The 23,621-nt window shown below is 35.2% G+C and overlaps 2 protein-coding genes and 1 non-coding gene across 6 annotated transcripts; 1 reads left to right on the plus strand and 2 right to left on the minus strand.

The window, feature by feature from the left end:
* Positions 1–5,641: 5,641 nt before the first annotated feature.
* LOC109112755 (BRCA1-A complex subunit RAP80-like) lies at positions 5,642–16,606 on the minus strand. Of its 4 annotated transcripts, none has more exons than XM_042711085.1 (19): positions 16,467–16,606; positions 15,322–15,433; positions 14,804–14,879; positions 14,577–14,701; positions 13,819–14,070; positions 11,003–11,494; positions 10,366–10,432; positions 9,642–9,664; positions 8,787–9,170; positions 8,312–8,560; positions 7,887–7,948; positions 7,427–7,542; positions 7,274–7,329; positions 6,735–6,963; positions 6,500–6,560; positions 6,293–6,392; positions 6,172–6,220; positions 6,050–6,095; positions 5,642–5,953 (listed from the first exon to the last, which is right to left on the minus strand). In XM_042711085.1, exons 2-19 carry the CDS (start codon positions 15,430–15,432, stop codon positions 5,785–5,787), a joined length of 2,667 nt encoding a protein of 888 aa, XP_042567019.1. In that variant the 5' UTR covers position 15,433; positions 16,467–16,606; the 3' UTR covers positions 5,642–5,784. The 4 variants fall into 4 exon arrangements, with proteins under 4 accessions (XP_042567019.1, XP_042567018.1, XP_042567017.1 ...); XM_042711084.1 differs by having other exon boundaries at positions 6,305–6,392; positions 9,642–9,721; XM_042711083.1 differs by having other exon boundaries at positions 9,642–9,721.
* Positions 9,969–10,098, minus strand: LOC122134824. The gene has a single exon (XR_006153120.1).
* On the plus strand, positions 16,549–22,733 carry LOC109064711 (zinc finger protein 346-like). Its single transcript, XM_042711087.1, has 7 exons — positions 16,549–16,738; positions 17,115–17,218; positions 17,944–18,033; positions 18,133–18,280; positions 18,668–18,883; positions 21,090–21,189; positions 21,279–22,733. The coding sequence occupies exons 1-7, from the start codon at positions 16,549–16,551 to the stop codon at positions 21,412–21,414; spliced, it is 984 nt and encodes a 327-aa protein (XP_042567021.1). The 3' UTR covers positions 21,415–22,733.
* Positions 22,734–23,621: the final 888 nt, after the last annotated feature.

Raw genomic sequence — 23,621 nt, forward strand, 5'->3', positions numbered from 1 at the left:
GTTCACACCACCATTGCAAAAAGTCTCTTGCATTTGCATTTGCACTTGCATGTTTATTCTTCCGTGTCATTGTAGAATGTCTGATGAATGTGAAGCAACTGGATATGTTTTGCGAGTCAGCAAACCTTAATTTTGACCCTAATTATCTTAAAAGTATTTTAAAATATAGTCTGAAGATATAGATGGCTAAAAAAATTATTAAATAAACTATGCAATATAGAATATAGAATGCAATATAGAATATTATGTAGGATTATAGACTTATTGAAATGGATATGTTATTAATATAAGATCATTAATTAATAATAATAATCATAATAATATCATCATTCTATTTTTCATTTCATCCACAACAAACTTTATACAAAAAAGAACAAAACTGTCTTAACAACAACAACAACAATGAAAGTGGCATTGTTGTTTTTCTCACATATTCAAATAATGGTTTTTAAGGAATTAAACTTTATATAACAAAATATAATTGCTTAACTAAATAAATACATTTCAGGATTTATGGATTGTACCAGCAGTAAAGGTCAATTGTTTCTTATGGCTCTGCATATCAACACTAATGGTCAAACTACATTAAGGTCATGTAATTATCTCTTTACTTAAACATTATTAAAAATTAAGTAATTTTAGAGGAGTTTGCAAATTCACCTTAAAACTAAAATGCATTTTAAGAACACAGGAAGCTGGAGCACTTGTCCTCACCCTGTTCAAAAGACCTCAAAGGGGCGCTGTTGCTCTCTCTCTCTCTCTCTCTCTCTCTCTCTCTCTCTCTCTCTCTCTCTCTCTCTAAACTCTGCATGTGTGGATTTGAATCTGATTCTTGTCAGTCGATTTATCCCTAAATGTCTATGAGATAAGACAGCTGAGAAGTGCTTTGACATTCAACATTCTCCAAATACAGCACTAAAATTTATTTGTAAAGTGCTCTAAAACTGATTTGAAAATTTTGCTGATTAGGAACTGGTATTAACATTTTCTAGAAGTGAAATATAAGTACCTTGAGAAAAAAATATTTCAAAGACAATAGAACTAATAATGGAATTATATATAAAAAGTGGGTAAGAAAAGCACTCTTAAATTCAACAAATTACACTGAATCTATATTTAAATAATACATTTTTATTTCATTTTAAATAACATGCTATTAAATGTTCAAAAAACATTACATTGAGTACATACATCATATATTTCTTTTTCAAATAATGCTAAAGTGTACTTCTTTTTCACAATGGTAACAGAGAGATGTTAAGTATAGGTGACATAATAACTGTTGTTAAAGTATCCTAACATTTTGTAAATACCCTCATGTGTTACAGCTTTATATAACTAAGCAGTTGCTGCATCAAATAGTTCCTATTTGCTAAACTATCTCAACCAATGGCATGACTTGGTTTGTCTGACCTATGGCACATACTATAATTCATATTTAGCCCTATTGTACATTTGTTATATATAATAGCCCAAATGTTAATGTTAAACAGGCAAATGAATATGCATGTTAGAAGGAAATAGGGTGGAGGAAAAAAAACAATAGAAACTTTGACATACTGATTCAAGAAAAGAGAAATAAATAAATAAAAATGCTCTAACACATTTATCGTGGTTCAATCTAGGCATGTTCCTCTAAAGTTTAAACACAGAATCAGGTAATTTAGATCATCTTAGATCCCAAAGCAGGAAATTTGCCTTTTATTTGGTACAGCCAAGTAGTATTATATTAAACTCCCTGAACCATCAATCTTTACTGGCGGCCTCATAATACACAGTACAGCAGATGCAAGCAATTCTAATGGGATTAGACAGAAATGAACTCTGTTGTTTCTTATGGACATTTGAAATGACTATACTTTACCTCAGATTAACCTGGAAAACCTGAAGACAGAGGAACTTTTGATAGAAACCACCTGTTTGAACAAATTTCTTCACTGTCTGTGCAGCCATTTAATATTAAGGTTTTATTTGAGTGTGACGTTTCCTTTTGCTTACGTATTCTGTCATGTGTCTCACACAGCTGGGTTGTATTTCATAAAATGCTTACATGCTTGTTATATATATATATATATATATATGTAGGTGGCCTTGCCTGCTTTTATATATATATATATATATATATATATATATATATATATATATATATATAGTCAAACAAAATTTTATTCAGACACCTTTCAACATTTCTCACATTATCACAGGTTATTTGCTAAAGTTTAGAAAATGGTATAAAATATGACAAGACCTATAAAATGGTATAAAAGTTTAGAAGAGTTAAACTTTGTCAGAACAAATTCAGTTCTTGATAATGTCAGATAACACTTAAGCAAAACATGGTTAGGTCAAAGTGTCTGAATAATTTTTGGTCCCAATTTTAATTAATTTTTTTTTTTTAATACATTTTACTGGTAGTCCCAATTATAACTGGTGTGTGAATAATTTTTGGTTTGACTGTATATATATATATATATATATATATATATATATATATATATATATATATATATATATATATATATATACATACACTGTATATATATAAATTAATACTTGTTTTTCAGCAATGATGCATTTAACTGATTGAAAGTGGCAGTAATGACATTCATAATGTTACAGTGTTACAATTTGTTTTCAACATTACTTAAAAATATGAAATGTCCCTTGAGCACCAAATCAGAATTTTACAGTGATTTCTGAAGGATCATTTGATACTGAAGACTATAGTAACTTTCTGAAAATTCTCCTTTGCTATTACATAAATAAAACTTGTATTCATGTTAGATTTATGTTCATGTTAATATGTTTATATTGCAACCTTGTTGCAATACACGCACACGCACACGCACACGCACACACACACACACACACGCACACACACACACACACATGCACGCGGCCTCTTATTGCAAACAGCATCCGCTTCCATATACATGCAAACAGCATTGGGTGGGATGGTAAAATATTCAAGCTAATTTAGGTAGACAAAATTATATCATACCAAAAATAAACAAAACCCTATAGGCAGCAGTGCCAGAGAGGAAACATTCCACAGGAAGTGGCTGAAATGGCTGGAACGCTTGCTGGACAAAACAACATAGCGATGGTACTTTCGAGTTAAAGCTACTTTAATTTCTTTTAAAACTGATCTTGACCTGCATGGTGGAAAACCAAGCTTCTCAGGAAGTTTGTGGCTTCCTGAAATCAGATAGCTTAAATATCAACATATGTTTGCATCAGTTTTCCTTTCAACACTCTCTTGGCAATGAAAAATGAAATATGACACTTTGTGTTTTAGTTTGCAATCTTGCAAGAAATACTGCTCAGTATTAACAACTCATGAGCTTCCTTATTTTTATCAGTTTCCACAAGTCAGAGGAAGAAGCCCTAGAGGCTGTAGGCCAAAGGGATTCTGGGTTACTGCCAAACAGTATGCAGAAGTGTGCTGGGCTACAATCTAGTTTGTCAATAAAACAAACTTTCTTTTCTCTTCTGGAGTCCATAAAGTTAATCAGTCTTATTGCTTAAAAATTTAATCCTTTAAGCTAAAACTAAAATCCATTCCAAATTTAACAATACAAAAGCCTTTGTTTCCACATTTTTCAGAATAAAATATGCAGCACAATATCACATTCACCAATCTGAGCTTTTTCAAAGCATGTTAGGTGATGTAATATACGTATGATGCTTGTGCTTAGAGCTGTGAATCACGCCAACTTGTTTATTGACACACACACGTGCAACAAGAGCTACAGTTTATAATCACATACAGATCCTCTAGATACTATTTTAGCATATTTCATCGTCAAATCATATGGGAACTAGTTTTGAGACTTTACAAGTAATACCTGCAAACATAAGAGTTATTACTTTAATAATTACATTTATCAGCTCTTTAAGTCTGCTTATTTAACCTTTAAGTATTTTATTAATATATTAAAATAGCATAAAAATATTACATTTTTTATAAACAAAAATTAAACAAACAAACAGTACCACTTTACAATAAAGTTCAATTTGTGAACAATTTTTAGTTCATTAACCTTGGCAAATGCTGACTTCTACATATATAACATATTTTCAACACTGTACATTAAAGTGCAAATTAACAATGAATATTTTTAGATTTTACCTTGACTTAGATGAAATCCTATATAAATGTTTTGCTAGTTTGTGATAATTCATGCATCAACTATTAAAAAACATATAATAAAATATGTTAAACATAAAATAAATTGTACCTTTAAATGGTTTTATATTTGGCCTCAACTTTTTAATTGTCATTTACTGATATTGGGTCCACAAAACTTTTGTCCATACTTTAGAACATTCTCATGAATCCCTTCATAACTGGGTCACAGTTTCAATGAAAACTGTCCCACAGAGAGACGTCAGCCCCACCCCCTCAATCTGTAACATGCATTCCTCGTGTTTCCCTCCATATTCTTTCTTTTCTTTGAGCACATTTGCACGTGCAGGGGCAAATCAGCAAGACACAGACCAATTCAGTCATCTTTGTTCTTGTAAAAGATCAAGCGTCATAGACACATACAAAAAGCCACTATCAAGTGCTATATATTTGTAAACCACTCAACACATAAAATTGTTGCTGTTTAAATATATATATATATATATATATATATATATATATATAAATAATGTGGTCAGTAAGTTTATTTAGCACTGGTGGAATAAATTGATCAAAAATGACAATAAAGACAAAAATAGTTTTTTAAATAAATTCTTAAATTAATGCTGTTCTTTCAAAATTTACATTAATCAAAGAATCATGAAAAAAATGACAAAATCGACATTAGAACAATTTCTGAAGGATCATGTGACACTGAAGACGGAAGTAATGGCTGCTGAAACTTCAGCTTTGCCATCACAGGAATTAATTACCTTATAAAATATATTCAAATATAAAAGTTAGGTTCATTTAAATATCAACATATTACTAGTTACTGTATTATTAATTAAATAATAATTAAGTGCAGCGTTAGTGAGAACAGAAACAATATTAAAATTCAGTTTTTGCTAAATAGGTTAAGAATGATGATAAGTGAGCTAGAATGGTGTTATTATGCTCACAGCACTCTTGGGTACAAAAACAGCACAGAATGTGAACCATGACTCTTTACGAGTCAAATGAAGTAAAAACGAAGTATTCAATAATCAAGCTCGCCGCTGGATGGCCTCTCTTCTTCCAAATAAGTATCATCTAAAGCAGGGGTGTCAAACTCAATTCCTGGAGGGCCAGAGCCCTGCAGAGTTTTGTACCAGCCCTGCTCCAGCACATACCATGCAGTTTTCAAATAAGCCCAAAGGACTTGATTAATTGGATCAGGTGTGTTTAATTAGGATTTAATCTAAACTTTGCAGGGCTCCTACCCTACAGGAATTGAGTTTGACACCCCTGATCTAAAGCAAATTATTACAACGAAGAGCTGCAATATACAACTTCCACAAGGTGGTGCTATCATCACACAAATTACTACATACAAATCTGACATGGCTGAAAACTCCTGATCAAAATTTGAAATTCACCAAGCAATGGTAACTTTGACTGCACCTTGAAGAAACCCCCCCACAAACGATCGCTAGATAGAAATATCAAATTAGATATTTAACAGAAACATCATGGGGTGGCAGTAGCATTTAATAGACTTTTAGAAGACAACAAAGACTTAGATCAATATGTGCATTTTTCTTTTCATAAAAAGCCATACAAATGGAGAGGCACTGAAAAGCACAGACACAAGTGTTACTAAATGCATGTTGACACTATCTTTTGAATTTTCTCTTTCTTGAGAGTCTTTGGTTGTTCTTAGAGGAGTCAATAAGGCAGTCAGTGTTCTCTGATTGAGAAGTGAAGGTGTTACTGGTACAGGAAGTCATCGCTGAGCAGTCTACACTTTCAGAGGTCCCCATCACAACAGGATCGGCAAGGTCACTGGGGAAACATTTTTGTAATAATTAATGCCGATTTGTATAAATGTGAAGGCATATGCACATTCAACATGTTTAGCAAGCAATATTGGAATTGTACCAGTTGCTTGTTGTAGAAACTTCAGATGGTCCAGGTTCATCAGTGCCTGTGAGTAAAGAACTGAATGTTATCTGTCAAGCTTAACTGGCATAATCACCAGAAATTAGAAAAAGATTATATACCAGACTGTCTCCGTTCTGTCCGGTCCAGAGCAGAAAGCAGGCCATTTTCCTACAAAAGCACTATGTTGACACTTGATACAAACACAATACAAACCGTCTCAGAGAAAGATTTGACACTTACAAATGATGTTACCTGATTATCTCTTGAGTCTTTCTTTTCAATGCACAAATCGTCATGTTCTGGATACTCCTGGAAGCTCCACTTGTCCATTTGTGTTGATCTGCAAAGAAAATACAACTGAAATGTGTCAGGTTTTTTATGACACTAATTTATTTATCCTCAACATGTATAATGATATTTCAGTGTTTGAATGTTTGTTGTACCTACTTGCCAGATTGCTGAGTTTCCTCTGTCAAATTTCTTCTGGTCCTTTTCCTTCGGGCAACAACTACAATAACCCAAAATATTTCACTTCATTAATTTCTTGACCTATTCCACAAATATCTCAGAGACAATTAACAGCCACGTTGGCGACATAATATTTACATACTGAATTTGACTGGTCTTCTTTCTTGCATCTATTTGCATACTAAAAAGTTAAAAGTGCTATTAGAGAGCTAACCTTGCGATTGCTCTTCCTTGTGGTCTGTTTCACCATTACATAAAGCTGCGTGCACCTCGATCCTGTCAAGGGGGAAGAGTTTGGAGCACATGGGGCATTCCAGCCTCTTGATGTGAAGAGGAGCTGCCTCTGCTGGACCACTCTCTTGCTCCATCATCTCCTCTTCTACGACAGGAGCAACTCCTCCCTCCTCTACCTCCATCACCTCACTGCTGGCATGAGACTGGGGCTGTGAATAATGGAAGTTCACTTAAAATGATGAGGTCTTATTGAAATTCAGTCTATATGGTCTATTGCAGGGATCCTCAAATCTGGCCCACGAGATCCACTTTCCTGCAGAGTTTAGCTCTAACCCTAATCAAATACACCTGAGCATGCTAATCAATATATCATTAGGATCATTAGAATATCACAGGTAGGTGAGTTTGATCAGGGTTGGAGCTAAACTCTGCAGCGCCTTGGCCCTCCAGGGCAAGATTTGAGGAACCCTGGTCTATTGTATGAGGTTCCTGCCTCTGAGTTGTATGGCGCTACTGTACCTGAACAGGACTGGTCACCATTAGTTCTGGTGTGCTGTTTTGAGTCATCTGAGTCTCTGTATCAAGAATAATTAACTAAATTACATTTATACCAGAGGAAAATGTTCCATCTTCAGCTGAAGGGCACTTTAGTCACAAACTTTGGTCACATACCTGGACAAATGATCTCATCCTCTTCACAATGCTCATGATTCTGGGTCTCCTCTTCCTCCTGCACAGCTGAACGCTGTTTTTGAGTTTCATCTGAAGTATCCCATGGAGCACTTTTCCTGTTAATGTTAGGACAGCTTTATAATACTGTTGTGGTGCTGTGAATCATTTCTAAAGCTTCGTCACCATCCACTTAAACTTTATATATATATAAAACCATATACAGTCAAGATCAAGATTGGAGAACAACCTACAGTTTCCTAAATTTCAAGGTCACTGCTTAGTCCTATTTGAAGTTATCCTAAGAGGACACACACACACACACGCACGCACACACACACATATACATATCTATATATATCCCTCCATAAAGAGCTGAGCTTCAACTGTGTGTTGTTGTTTTTTATTATTTTTTTATTACGTTACTACATCTAAGAGTCAAGGCAACGAGGCACTATTTTACCTTAAAGGTTTATTTAAAGTGGCAGTTACAGGCTCCTCCTGGCTGAAGAAAGGGTTTTTATCCTGTTGAGAAAGCAAACAAGATATCAGCAACAGGTGCAGCAACATTCTTAACAACATTGTCTTTGTTCCAGTTTATGTAGTAAATGAAGTGTCATCTTGTGGTTGATGATAGTATTACACCAAAACACAAGTCAAAAACCCTATATTCGAACAATGTAATGACATTAAAAATAAACAAATAGATAAAATAAAAAAAAAATCACCAACCCTTTTTTTTCTGGGTCTCAGGAGGATAAAGCTACTCTGAGCCATGAATTCAAGCAGTCTTGATGAAATTCTGATTACATATTTATTTCACTTCCCTAGATCTTAACAACCAACCTAATGACAGAGATTAGACTGATCTCAAAAAAGTATACTAACCATTTGCTCATCTTTTGTCTCTGGAGAAGACAACACTACATATGTTTCACACTGTCTGCCCTCAGCATCCTCTTGTGACCCCACCACAGACGACTCCTTGGCTTCTTCCCTCTCTTCTTCTACTTCTATTCTGTTATTTTCTTTCTCTCCCTCTTCTTCATTCTCCTCCTCATCCTCTGACAACTGAGGAGCTCTGTGGCGCTTCCATCTCCTTGCACCAAATGTCCTCTCTGATGAGCCAGGAATCACCTGAAGAAGAAAAAAAAAATCTACATTACAATCTACATTGGCAATCTACATTCCTAAAATATTCTATAAAAAAAGATATTGTTAGAGTGGTTTTGGCAGCCATAAAACAATTGTAAATAACCGTTATATTCATGAGGAAAACTGGTAAGTTTCAGTTCCTATGCCCCTGAATATAACTGTTGTAATTTGACGTTTTGACTGAATGAATGCAGCTCATGTCACTCACTGGCTGTCCCCAGTCTGCTTTGCGTAGCAGCTCTCGCTGGGCCTCCTTCAGGCTCTTCTCGTACACCTCCATTTGACACAAGATCACACGCGTGTACTCATCCGGGTTTTGCCCCATGGGGCAGAAAGGCACACCCCAGTAGTAAGAAATAGTGCATTCTCCTTTTTCCAATGAAGTTTGTAGAGGTTTACAGTCGGAGGGTTTGGATTCCACACCTTTGGATGCTCTCGAGCCTTCCTCCAGGACAGACCGGGACATCTGTGTGTCTTGTGTAGAAAGATTGGGTGTGAAGACAGCTGGAGAGATGCAGGACTGGGTTGGGGAAAGCTCAGTCTTGATTGGCTGAAAAATCTTCTTTTGCAAGACTGGGCTGGGGGAAAGAATCTGGAAAGCACAACATTTTCCAATCAAGAACCACATTCTGTTTAAACCTTGCTGTTTATATGTTCTATAGCTATTAGAATATTCCTGTATAAATGTAACAAGCATATTCCCAATAAATTACGACACCCACATACTTTTTTGTATCTGTTTGTATACACATACACATTTATGAATGAATGTGCATTTTATTGTTGCAATCCTGACCCAAAATTCTGAATAAAGGCAAATGCCAGATGTTGTAAAATAATTTCTAGTAAACATAACATTATCTGGTTAACAACTATATGGTTTTGGCAATAAAGGGGTTACATGAGGCTTACAATACATAGTTGAAATATGACCAAATATTGATCAATATCAGAATATTCTTGTGCATGTTAATGTCTAATACCCCTCTGTTCAAATGACAGGATATTAAACATGCAGTTATTTTTAATATACAAACTACTAACTATAAAGTACAGTACCTACCTCTTCGCTGCCATCATCTTCATCTGTTAAATGCAAGACCATGTGACTAGCAAATTCATTCCAAGTTTTTGGAGCCGTTTCTGCAGTTTAAAACATGTTAACAGTTAAACCAAACATTCTGTACAAAATCATACTACCATACACTACCGTTCAAAAGTTTTTTGACTTGAATTGTTTAATGAATAGAAAGCTTGACAGAACAGCATTTATTTGAAACACAGAACTTTTGTAATCTATCTTTACTTCACTTTTGATCAATTTAATGTATCCTAGTTAAACAAAATTATGTATTTCTAAAAAAATAATAATGGCCTTGCTGAATTAAAAATTGTATGGAACCATCGCACAGAGAACCCAATATCTTGACAGGCCCTGTCGGCAGGAACCAAACTCATTCTGTGTGGTACCAAATACTGCAAAACACTGCTCAGTCTTGCAGCAACAGTGGGTCAACCACACATGCAACTTCAAGCATAAAGGAACTGTTTTTCTGTTGCCAGAACTCAAACTCAAATTGCCTTGATTCTTTACTAAACACTAAAGCTTTTAGTTTGACACGACTATACATGCACATCCTCATACCATTGTTTTTGTGCAGCAGCATCAGACAAAGATGACAATGTGAAAACTACAAACTCTTGGTTCTAGGCCATTTGGCTCTGAGTAAACAGTGCAAACTTTGCCAGTATGGCCACAGTGTAGAGTAGTGCAAGAAATGGCATACCATTGTCAGATTTTACATTCTCATCCCGAGTGGTCTGATCCTCCGCTTGCTTTAGGTTAGGTGTTTTCTGTTAAAATGATCACACAAAGTTAGAAAACAAATAGAGTTGAAAATGTCAGTCAGGGGTGCTCAATCTCATCTCTGGAGATCCAGGCCAATTCTCAATTTGTATACTATGCATCTTTTACAGTATGTGAGAAAATGGGCAACATAGTATGCCAAACATTTACAGATGCTATCCTATTTCTGCTAATTTTTACTTTCTTGGGTAGATCTCAGGGAGTAAGATTGTGCAACGTTAAGTAAAAGTTATTTTTTAAAATGATGAAAACATTAGAGAGGATTAATCCATTCAAAAATGTAAATTTTTGTACAATTTAATATAAATGTAACTTAAAAGTTCAAGAAAAAAAAATAACAGCATTCATTTTGAATAAAAATGATTGCAACATTATAAAAGTCTTTACTCTTTTGACCTTTTGAATAATAATAATAAAATATATATATAATAAATATATATTATATACACACACACACACACACACACACACACACACACACAGATATATATTTTTCCCCCAAACTTTTGGACAATAGTGTAACTGCTAAACCTGTTGTTTTAAGATGCCCTACTTACACTTGCTACAGTAACATCTTCATTGCTGGTTTTAGGCACACATTTGGGGCTTGATAGCTTGGATCTTGCAGAAGGTGAAAGGCACGTATCTTGATCTGTGCTCAAACCTTGGCTTACTTGTGTTGGTAAATGAGTATCTTCATCAGATATTTGAGTATCGTCTTCACTTGAATTAGTATTTTTACGACCGTCTTTTCGTTTGAAGTCTTTCTGAGTGAAGACTGCGCATTTGGAAAAGGGGGAATCTTCCTGCTTTGGGGACGGAGATCTGTCAGCGGAAATGGAAGCGGCAGTGCTGTCTTGCATGTGAAATTTTGAGTCAGTGCTTGCCGCGATGAGGTCCTGACTCAGTTTCTCTACACATACTACAGGCCGGCGAATGAAGCAGCCATGCCTGGTGAAGACAGGGGATGTCTGAGACTGGGACTCTGATACAGATCTGAAGAGCTCAGGAGTGTTGCTGATGACTGTCTGTTCATCTGAGGTCATGTCCTAGGAAGATGCATGAGCATAAGGGAAACAAAGGGGAAAGGTTAATACTTTTGTAATTAATCCTGTAAAGCCTGACCAAAAATATCCATGTTCAATATATATATATAAAACAAAATCTTTAAAAAGTTTGCATGTGTTTTTTTTTTTTTTTTTTTTGAGTATCATATTTGATACAACAGACTTTTACATCTCTTATAAATGAGAATATGGAACTCATTCCAGAGAAGGAAAAAAAAAAACACCTTTATTTTATTCAGAGGCCCAAAATGAGAAAAAATATACAATCTGGAGATGATTCTGAAATTTATATAGCCAAAAAGTAAGATGAAATTCTGTAATACTTGTAGTGTAAATAACTGACAGATACAGCAGACTACTTACGTAAAAATCATATAAACACCAGCTGTCATTCTATATCTCACAATATTATGTCTTAGTAAGATGATAAATGCTTAGCTTTATGATCAAATCTCTGTAGTTTTTATTACGGGGGGCAAAACCAGCACTCTGAACCAGTTCAAGCAATGAAAACAAAAAACAGAAACAAATCAAATTTTGACAAAAACATATGCAGAAACAAAATGAAAGGAAACCAAAATGGCAAAAAGCTTTGCAAAAGCTTTACAGTTCTGAATGATGTCTTGCTTCTATCTGTGTGACCATAAATTATTGAATAACAGTTTCTTCTCTTAAAAGGGAAAACAATGCAGTGATCGCGCCAGCGCCTCACACACAACATATTTTTGCTAACTTGACATCACAGCCTGTTATAAAATACAGTTAAAGAAACATATAAAAATTACACTGCTCAATTAAAACAGTCCATAGTACAATCAGTGCCGCTGAAAGTGACCACTGCCTCACTGTGCTGTTATAGTTTATGTGACGGATGATGTTGTTTTAGCATCCAGATGTGTCACGAACATGGAAACATTTGGATTCGCGCTGAATGAGAGAGGTAAGCTTCAGTTTTGCTTTAAATTCATTCGTTTTGGCTTGACGTATATTTAGCCATAATACTGTTAACTTTAGAGGATTTGTAGTGGAGAGAAGGAAACTAAAATAACCTATTGCTGTGTTTATAATGTTTGTAAACATTTTGCTTTATTTACCAGCATTTTAGCCTACATTCTGAATGTAAAAATAAAATGAAACATGCAAAATTATCTCTTTTCCACTCAAAACACAATTTTATATGAGTAGCTTTTTTTTCTTTTTTTAACCATGCAGCAAACATTTTTAAATACTTTAATTTCTTTAAAACATTGACAGTTTTTCCTTTCTTTTAATACATTTGGCCAAAATCTTGACTAGACGCAAGATACCAGACTAAAGCCCCGTTCACACTACAAGCGACATGCAACAGCAAAGTGACACAATCCCACTCATTTGCTCATGTGATCGTTCTCCTCTCAGCGCCGTAGATAAACATGCAATGGAAGAAAGTAGGCTCTGTTTCTCATTGATTTTTGTTTGTATGTACGGATTTAATTTAGATTTAGATTAAATTTAGTCTTTTGCCTCCAAAATGTTTGTACTTAGCAGCAAGAAACCTGATATTGAGAACCAGTATTGAGAACGGCCACTAGCAACCTCATCGCCAGCCCCTGGCAACATGCAGCGACAATTTTTTTTTTTTTTTTTTTTTTTGTGTAAAGAAAACGCTGTATTTATTATTATTATACTATATGCAAAAAATATATATATATATAAACAAATAAGGTTATTAAATGGTATTTTTTCTACTCTTCTAATTCGGTTTTGGAATGGTAATTATACAGAAGGAACGCATGAACAGAAATGTTAAAATACTGATCCTGCTTGGCCCTGGGCAGAACATTGCATCATGGAATGCAATAAATTACAGTGATGACTGAGAGATGTACAAATCCTCAAAAGCCTGATTTATCATATTTAATATTTAAATTTTTATATGATTTTTCTAAAAAAATTATATATGGATAACCCAGTGAACCCAAGTTGTTTTAGCCCAGTAACTGTTAATCTTAAAATATTACTAACAATATAAGATTTGCTCTTAAATTTACTTTATAAACATCAGTTAAGATTTCACAGCAAAAAAAGACCTGAAGAGGACGGTTTTAGAATTATAATTATAATTATAATATAGGGCCTAATAAAAATTAAACTCTTAATCAGACGACAGGGGGCATATAGAAGATTGTGTACAACAGATCAACCAAGTTTTGATAACGTTGATAATTTAGAAGCCTTAAAAATGTGCATATCAAATATGATAAGGTTTTATACGAAGAAAACAATAATTTGATAATAACATGTGAAGCCCTTTCATAACAACTAACCTGAGTGGTAGCAGGAGGACTGGAGACCTGAGATGGGGAACTCCTCATTGAAAGATGTGAGGAGGTCGTCTGTGATAGAGCAGATATTTCTGGCAGTGGACTAGTTGTTTCATTCTCACTGTGTGTCTGATCTCGGCTGGAGAATGACAATTTCCGTCTCAAGTGTGATATCGCATTTGTTACATTCTGCTGTGGTTGATCTGTAGAGCTGGCTGCTTCATCTTGACCCTCCAACGCTTTTACAGAGCTTTCCTGCAGAAATACAAGCAGCATTTTTTAATAATACCATCCTGCTCTTTGTTTGGTCAAACTTATAAAAGAGACTTGTAAAATTTAAGGCTGGAATACACTAGACAATTTTGCACAATTTTCTGAGTCTAGACAAGTCTATGATACTTAATGAAAGTCAGAGCCAGTCTGAAGATTTTGGGAGTTGACAGATTGCACTAAAAATCACGTGGTGTATAATGGGCACAGATTTAAGTTTTATATTTTGAGATGATATGACAATTTATATTGTTTTTCATTTCTAATGCATCTCGTAGCAAAGAGGCACACTTTCCGTGTAAGTTTGTTGTTTTCAGAACTACTTGAAGAGTTTGAAAATGTGTGATCCTCAGTTGTTTAGTGTATGATGCTCAGTTTTTATCCATTTACAAATTACAAAAGTGAACGATGCCTAGTGTTTTAAAATCTGTTCCAATTTTAAACGTCATATAGTTTATTACAGCCTTTTTGAGAATAAATGTTTCACCAACATTAAGACTTTCTGCTATGGCTTTTTGTATGTCGTTGTCTTCCAGCTCTTGTCTCTGGGCAGCACTGTTTGCTTCCTGAGCGCTCAGTTTCATGGCCAGGTCCAGCATCTCTTCTTCGGTCATCTCTGAAATCACAAGTAGAACACCACAAACAGGTCTGAATTAAAAGCACACCTAAGTTTTCGGGCACAATTAATGATTTGTCATTAAATTCTGAATTTCGGTACTTTGTAGATGAGACTGATTCTCCCTTTGCTTAAACCGGGCTGTCCGAGAGGACCGTTTAAACGAGCAATCTTCCTCCTGAGGATAAAAAGGTCAAATTTAAAGCTGGTTTATTTTTCCTTTTTTTAAATTAACCATTATAATTTACCATAAATTATTCTTTTTTCTTTATTAAATTACTCTCACAGAAACACTGGCTCAACCAGTGGACTGAGTTCAGGGCAAAATTATCTGTTTGGCAAACCAATGAAAGAGGGGGAATTTTTGGAAAATCTTTTTTTTTTTTTTTTTTTTTTTCTCTTCTCCAATTCTATTTGGTGATGTTACTGGAACAGAAATTAGCACAACAAACCCAATACTGAATATGTGGTACTAACTTAAAGTTTTTTAGAGACAGTCATTACCATGGTAATTATTTAGGAAAAGTTGTTGCTATCCCATTTAGACAACTCTTAAACCACACAGAGACCTTTAAACGAATCCAAACATAGTATGTGGTTGCATACTGCATACACAGTACCTCTTCATGTTCAGAATCAGATATGACCAGGGTCTCTTCATCATTGTGCTCCACTCTGCTGACTTTCACTCTTCTTCCGGCTTCATCCGCTGTGCGCTTCCGGCGGGGCATGCTGCGACCTCAACAACATTAATTCTCTCTCTGTGTACACCTTAAGACACACTCTCTGAGACTCTTCCTCAGTTAACTGCTCGCTTTCAATGTTCATATTCGATAATACGAAGTTAGTTCGTTCAATCAAAGGCTCAAAAAACAAGGATTTCGATTCCAAGATAATTTCACAAGCAGTTGTCATGTCACGTGACATGAGGGACAAGGAAAGACGTTACGTCACAACAGACAGCGCGCGAGCTGGCACGATTTTTTGATTTGATTGGAAGTTCGAGTGATATCCGTGAATCAGTTTACTTAAAAGAACTGGTTCAAAAGTGATTCACTGATTTTTTTTTTTATTTTTATTTTTTTTTTTCCATCTTTACGTCTACATTTTTATTTACAACATTTATTAGGTTTTTAAGAAAACGTTAATCCAAATAACGATGCGATATTAACTACATAAAAATAAATTACATTAAAATTAAACTGCATTACAAAAATATATTCATTTAACAGAAACACCATAGGGTTTTAATAACAAAATAGTCTTTTAAAACTTTAATGGATATAAAATCTATAAAGTCATATGGTCACATATTTTTAAATTAATCCATTAAGGATGTTTATTGTAACTTAATGTGTATCAATTCAGTTTGAAGCCTAAATTCAGCTCATAAAACCCTTAATTTCGAAATAGAAAAGAAGTCATTTCGAAACTAAATTTAATTTGAACTCACAACAAAAATGCTGTTCAGTGAGTTTTCAAACCCATTTCTGAAATTATTTTGTGAACCGGTTCACGGAAAGATTCGACTCCAGAAAACGGTTAACGTTAATTCATCAACCACGTTGCTAATCACACCCAGGGGAGCAGTAAAAGATTTGAAGTGCAAGTAATTACATATTCTTGTCAAGTTTAGGGTCGTAAGCGAAATTTAGAGTTTGCATTTGTGCATTAATAATACTTAAAACTGGTAAAATGCTAGAAAGTAATGATTCCTTTAGCAAAAGGAACCAACTCGCATACCAACAACAAGACACATATTTACCCCGTATTGATTCTCTTAAGGATCCTTACGTCATATGCATTGCTTAGTGGATGCGTAGACGTGTATAGAATTTTTTTGAAGCATGCAGGACAAATGGTTCATATATGTGTTTGTAAATAGATTAAAAATGGTTACAGGAAATACGGTAGGTATGAAGAGACTTGTGCAGCGCATGTATCGTCTGCGCATGCGCGATCCGCCTCCTGCAAACACCATGGCGCAGCAAGAGCCGAATGGAGATTTTCCATATTTACCTTCAGGGGCGGCTGAGGGTAAGAGATCGGCGACATTCATTTAGAATAAATGACGTTACATTCGATGCATTATTTATAAGTAAAACGTGACATTTATTCCGAGAATGTACAGTGCCTGAGAGTCTCAAAGGAGTGTAAAGCATGGTAGCCTAGCTCAAGCTCCTCAGTGCTCTAAGGACTGCTTCTTTAGTGTCTGCTAGGAAAAACAGTGAATCCAAGGTCGATGTAAAACATTGTCTGATTTTTTTTTGCAACTAAATGCAAAGAAAGTCTATTTTAGGTTTGATTTGAGCATTGCATACTGTACCTCAAAGCTGTTTTGTATGCATGTAATTTATATAACAATGAAATGCCCCTTTGTAGTAACTGTTTCTGATGCTGACCTGTCTTTCAGTGAACCGAATGATAAAGGAGCATAGTGACTTGTTCTCTGATTCACAGTGTAAAGTGTGTAGCGCTGTCTTAATCTCAGAATCCCAGAAACTTGCACATTACCAGGTATGAATTCACACTCACATGGACTAAGTTTAAATGATCACATCATTTTCTTTGTTCCTCAGCTAAAACTGTACAAAACGTGGTTTTGAGGACTAAATACTGATTTCAAGATGTTTTCACAATGGCATACTAGCATGCTACTCATACTATTTCTATTTTATGTATGTATGTATGTATGCATGCATGCATGCTTGGGATACCCAGACTGCCTATTGAGTTTGAGAAAATCACATGCATGGTTCTATCAGAGACAGAATATAGCAGAGGCAGGCCACTTGAATCACAATGAATGAGAGAAATGTGTTCACTTCACAATATGACATGTTCCGACCTTTGCTTATTTGAATAATACTATTGAAATAAATAGAATTTCCCAAAATTGTTGCCCATTAAGCTGGCCTGGCTTAAAAGGGACAGTATTGGGACAGGCCCAAAGTACCTTCAGGCAAGTCAAGCTGTATCCCACAATGAAGTATGCTCAACGTGACTTTCCAGTTCTAGCATTTTGTTACATCACCCATGATTTTTTACATCTCCTGTTCATGATTTGATCAGATTGTCAAAATGCAAGACACTGTTTCCTAAACGTGGATGAAACATGCTTCATGTATTTCCAGCATGATAACTGACTATTACTTGGTGAATAAAGCTTGGAAAATGTTTCATGACAATTATCCCATGTCAAATTAGTATCCTCTTAATGTTAATTTTTTTGTCTCTTGTAGAGCAAAAAACATGCGAGCAAAGTACGCCGGTACATGAGCATTCATAGTACTGAGGAGCCCATCGCAAAACGGTTCAAGCCTGCAGGTGATGTAAGTCAGATGAATGGCCAGATGTGATGGAAATTTATTGAATATTGGATCACAGATGTGTTTGTGTCCTGCATTAATGGCTAGTGTTATGTTTTGCAGATAAGTAATGTCGAGGAAGGGGACAAATACAAAGCCTGCGATGTGTGCAACATGACATTCTCTTCCCCGGTAGTGGCACAGTCACATTACCAGGGCAAAGTTCACTCCAAGAACCTTCGCTTGAAGACCTTCGGTCAGCAGACTCCTGGTAAAAAGACTTGATTATCATGATATTTAGTTGATATTTTAGAGATGTACACTTGTTTTTTACAAGTTGATGGTTCTTTTGTACTGGGTATTTTTGTTATTGCATGTTCCACAATGCAATGCCTTTGACTTGACCTTCCATTTCCAGTGTTTCTGATTTCTGGTTTGTTTTAACAGCCAAAAGTTGAGCCATTTTTATACAAACTAGGGTAAAAAATGCTAAATGAGCATAGTGCATAAGCATTTCATTATGCTTTACATACTAATTATTATTGGGAATATTCACTATATGTAGTACACAGCATGTTAATATTATATTATATTCGGAACATGGTTGAAGTGCTAATCTCATCTGAAAAGCTGACCTGTGTTTTGGCTTTTCTCCCAGCATTACCTCAGCCCAAAGCACAGGTGAAGAAGGATGAAGGGCTACCTGAAGGTGGACAGGGGCCAGCAAAGCAGGACCCCAACCGCTTCTGCTCCATCTGTCAAGCTTCCTTCAACAACCCCCTCATGGCTCAGCAGCACTACAGTGGCAAGAAACATAAAAAACACCTGACTAAACAGAAGCTGATGGAGACCTATGGGCCGTCCTCTGCACCAGGTCAGAACATAGAAGGGGGTCTCAAATTCCTTATGTAAATCTTCATGTGGAATTTAAGTGGGAATTACATCAGTAACACACAGCCAGAAGTTTCCCATTTATATAATAATTAATATAATATTTCATATTTGAGCTGTCAAATCGATTAATCGCATCCAAAACAAGGGTGTGTTTACATAATATATTTGTGTACTGTGTATATGTATAAATAAGTACACACACATACATTAAAAAAATGTTTACATGTATATATTCTTTTGTATATATGATTTATATATAAATATAACATATACTTCTTAAATATATACATGTACATGTGTGTGTATTTATATATATTCATATAAATATACACAGTACATACACACATATTATGCAGACACAAATCTTTGTTTTGGATGCGATTAAACATGATTAATCAATTTGACAGCCCTAATTCATATACAAATTATTAAACAAATCAAGTGCTTTAACAAATTCTGTGAATGTTAAGCTACATTACAGTCTGCTGACTAGAGTCAGTTACAACTAACCTGGAATATTCCTTTTTCCCTTTAAAAAAAAACTTTAATTGTAAATTATTTTAACCTCTTTTTTTATTACATTTAACTATGTTTATAACCTCAAATTATGTTTAAGATCAGTATTCAGGTTGCAGCTGTATTTAAAATACAATGTATACTGAACAAAATTATAAACGCAACACTTTTGTTTTTGCCCCCATTTTTCATGAGCTGGACTCAAAGATCTAAGACTTTTTCTATGTACACAATGGCCTTTTTCTCTCAAATATTGTTCACAAATCTGTCTAAATCTGTGTTAGTGAGCACTTCTTCCTTTGCCGAGATAATCCATCCACCTCACAGGTGTGGCATATCAAGATGCTGATTAGACAGCATGATTACTGCACAGGCGTGCCTTAGGCTCGCCACAATAAAAGGCCACTCTAAAATGTGCAGTTTTACTGTATTGGGGGGTCCTGGGGGGGTCCAAAAACCAGTCAGTATCTGGTGTGACCACCATTTACCTCACACAGTGCAACATCTTCACGTAGAGTTGATCAGGTTGTTGATTGTGGCCTGTGGAATGTTGGTCCACTCCTCTTTAATGGCTTTGTGAAGTAGCTGTATATTGGCAGGAACTGGAACATGCTGTCGTAAACGCCGATCTAAAGCATCCCAAACATGCTCAGTGGGTGACATGTCCGGTGAGTATGCTGGCCATGCAAGAACAAATTCTCTGAAACGCCTTTGACGATGGCTTATGGTAGAGAAATGAATATTCAATTCACGGGCAACAGCTCTGGTGGACATTCCTGCAGTCAACATGCCAATTGCACGCTCCCTCAAAACTTCTGAGGGGACATCGACATCTGTGGCATTGTGCTGTGTCATAAAACTGCACATTTTAGAGTGGCCTTTTATTTTGGCCAGCCTAAGGCACACCTGTGCAGTAATCATGCTGTCTAATGAGGATCTTGATATGCCAAACCTGTGAGGTGGATGGATTATCTCGGCAAAGGAGATGTGCTCACTTACACAAATTTAGACAGATTTGTGAACAATATTTGAGAGAAATAGGGCTTTTTTGATCTTTGAGTTCAGCTCATGAACAATGGGGCAAAAACAAAAGTGTTGCGTTTATAATTTTGTTCAGTGTATTTATGCATACAGTAGGGATTTTTGCAATGCAGAAAATGCAGATGAAATCACAGAATCCAGTCATAAATATGGAACTTACAGTATAATGCAGAATGCCATGGAATTTGGCAAATTTTGGGAGAAAAAAATCACAAGTAGGCTGGACAGTGAATTAAAATGTAATATGGACTAGTGTCTGTGAATATTAAAGTACAAAAAGTGTTTGAACTGAAGTGGCTACAGCGATCTGTCATGCAAATATTAGACAGCGTTGAAACTATATTTATTGTTTGAATTTTGTGTTTAAATTGAGACTTTTTCATACCAAAAGTAACAAAAGCTTATTGCACATCATCAGAAAACAGACTTAAAGATTGATCTTGGGATTTAAGAATCAGTGTTGGATTCTGTTAAAATCACTTAATCGGTATTGTCAACCTAGCCCTAGTTGATACACTTATTTGTAACACTTACTCCCTTTTAACCTTGAAAATGAGGATTTGTGGTCACTTTGTTGTTTTTGTCATACCAGTAAATGTTAAAAAAATATTAAATGTCATTTTTATCAGCCTCTACACTGAAGGGCTACCCATGTACTGTGTGCAACATTGAGCTGAACTCCGTGGAGCAGTACCAGGCCCACATCAGCGGTTCCAAACACAAGAACCAGTGAGTATCTCATGCTGTTTTTAACAGTCCTCTTGAAAAGATTTCCTCATCTTATTGGTCGAATAATAATGTATTCCCCCATTTAACAGTGGCAGACTCAAGAAGGGGCCAAATGAATTGGCCGGCCCTCCTGAGAACTACCAGCCCGATTTCCAGTTTCCACCCAACCAGGAAGGACCAGAGGACACAGGGGACTGGGACAGCTTCAACGAGGGCTATGAGTGAGAAGATGCCGTCAGCCGTCGCTGTCCTCTGCTCATTTGTGACAAGCTTCCTCTGTTTAGGCACAGGTCAATGTGTGTCTTCACTGTGCATCTCCTAATGCCAGCTTTTCACCACACTACATCTCTTCCTGTCTATTCTTGTTGCTCTCACACATGGTTGAGGGACCACAATGAACTTCCACAGCGCCACCCCCATAAATGAAGGCAAGGAGACAAAACTCAAGAGTGCAGCTTTTTCCAGTGTTAGGATTGTTTGTTAGTGTTATGTTATGTTGTTTGTTTGGTTTACAAAAATTCATTTTAACAATTTCCACGTACAGATGCAGGACCTGAAGGTTGTTTGAGGAGATGTTTTGTCTAGTATATGTTTGATACTCTTACTTGTTGCTTATTATTTTAAACTGCTCAAGCTCCATATTTTGTTAAATGAATGTCTGTGGAGTTCAAAGCTGTTGAATTTGGTAGTGTGCAATGTTTGGAAAGTTTCTTTTTTGGGATCTTAGAGTGCTTTATCTCTTAATTTCTGATTTTCTCTGTCAACTTTGAAGAAAAAAAAAAGAAAGAAAAATCTATGAATTTTAAGCAATTTAATTGATTTACTCTGTTCTAGGCTGGACAGTAGTTGTCTTTGATTTCTCATGGCTCCTTTCCATTTCCATGTAAACATAAATCTTTAAGTAGGAATTATTTTGTAATTATATACGCTTACTAGAGATTTAAGTTAAATTGGTGCTTCAATTCTAAAATCCAAACTGAACTTGTCCTAGTGATTAAAGTTGTCCAATCATAGGAAATTAGTGCCCAGATCATAAAGTTTATTTATTAATTTAGTTTATATTTAGGTACAAACACATAAGTTAATCTTAACAAAGATTCCTGCAGTATATTCTTGTGTAACTGTTTTACAAAGTCAACCTAGTACTACAAGCTGATTAGTTATAACTGTACTTGTAAGTTGAAAGCTTCTGTTCAGGATTAATGTGAAAACTCTCTAATTATAAAGCGAAATGCAACAGGTTTTCAATGACTGTTGAGCAAATGTGTAATGTATGGCTTGCATTGTTTATTTTTGCAGTGTACATTGCAGATTGTTCTTGGTACAAGAAACTGATGCTAATGCTAAGATTTAAAGTCGTAAATATTTCAATTAGTGTTTAGAACCACCATAATTAAGCTTCTGATTACAAAGGATTCAGTTTAAGTGTCTGTTTATTAGGGGCAATTATTTAAGTCATTGTGAAAGAGCGAGGTGCAACCATTAATCTTTGTGTGTTCTCAAACTGAAAGGGCCTAGACTTTTTCACTCTCCCAAGTCTGTTATGTTAGTACTGTGAGGGAGTGGGATGTTCCACTTTTGTTATTTTTGTTTTTTGTATGTATTTTGTAAATGATTATAGAATACTGTAAGTGAACCCAATAACAGTCAGCAGTATTGCAATGTTAAAGGCTTTTAAGCAGCACAACAGCAATTATGTGCTGGATTAAGGCCTTCTAACTTGGTAGCATATATGTTTTTGTTTTTGTTGTCATTTTGATTTATTGGTCAAATTTCTTTTCAACATACAGTGTGAGCTTAAAGAGATGTACGTTACTTTTCATCCAGTAAAATAACTTAGTATTTCAGACTTGTTTAATTAAGTTATCTGCACTCACACAAATTGCTTTCATATCCACCTTATTTTTCAGTGATGAAGTAAGCTATTTATTAAGCATAATGGATTGTTTTTGTACAGATAAAAAATAAAATAAATAACAACAAAGTGTCTGACACCGAAAGCCTTACACATTTCTCAATAGTGCAGCTTTTATTCTACATTTCTTTTCAATATACAAGTCCACATATATATGTTTACCATTTTCCATCTGCTTATTGAACTTTTCCAAAAAAAGCTGCCATAAGAAATGTTAGCTGCCTTGCTAACTTCTGCTAGAGCCCTCTGGAAGATTTATATTACCCCATCTCACCCAGTTTTTGTTTTTTGCTACTGCACATTTAAGAGATCTATATGTAAATTAACTTGCTTATAATTGGCCAATGAAGAGTCAAGGATTAGATCATTATTGCAGTGATTAATATGTTTCTGGCATGTTGATATATATTTTGAAACAATTCTTTTAACCTGAATTGATGCAGTGTAGCTTTTCATTTCTTAAACAACCATGCTGGAAGCTACACACTCCATCAGTAAGGATGTTAAAATAATTTTT

Source organism: Cyprinus carpio, chromosome A21 (assembly GCF_018340385.1).
Source record: "Cyprinus carpio isolate SPL01 chromosome A21, ASM1834038v1, whole genome shotgun sequence".
Classification (NCBI taxonomy): domain Eukaryota; kingdom Metazoa; phylum Chordata; class Actinopteri; order Cypriniformes; family Cyprinidae; genus Cyprinus; species Cyprinus carpio.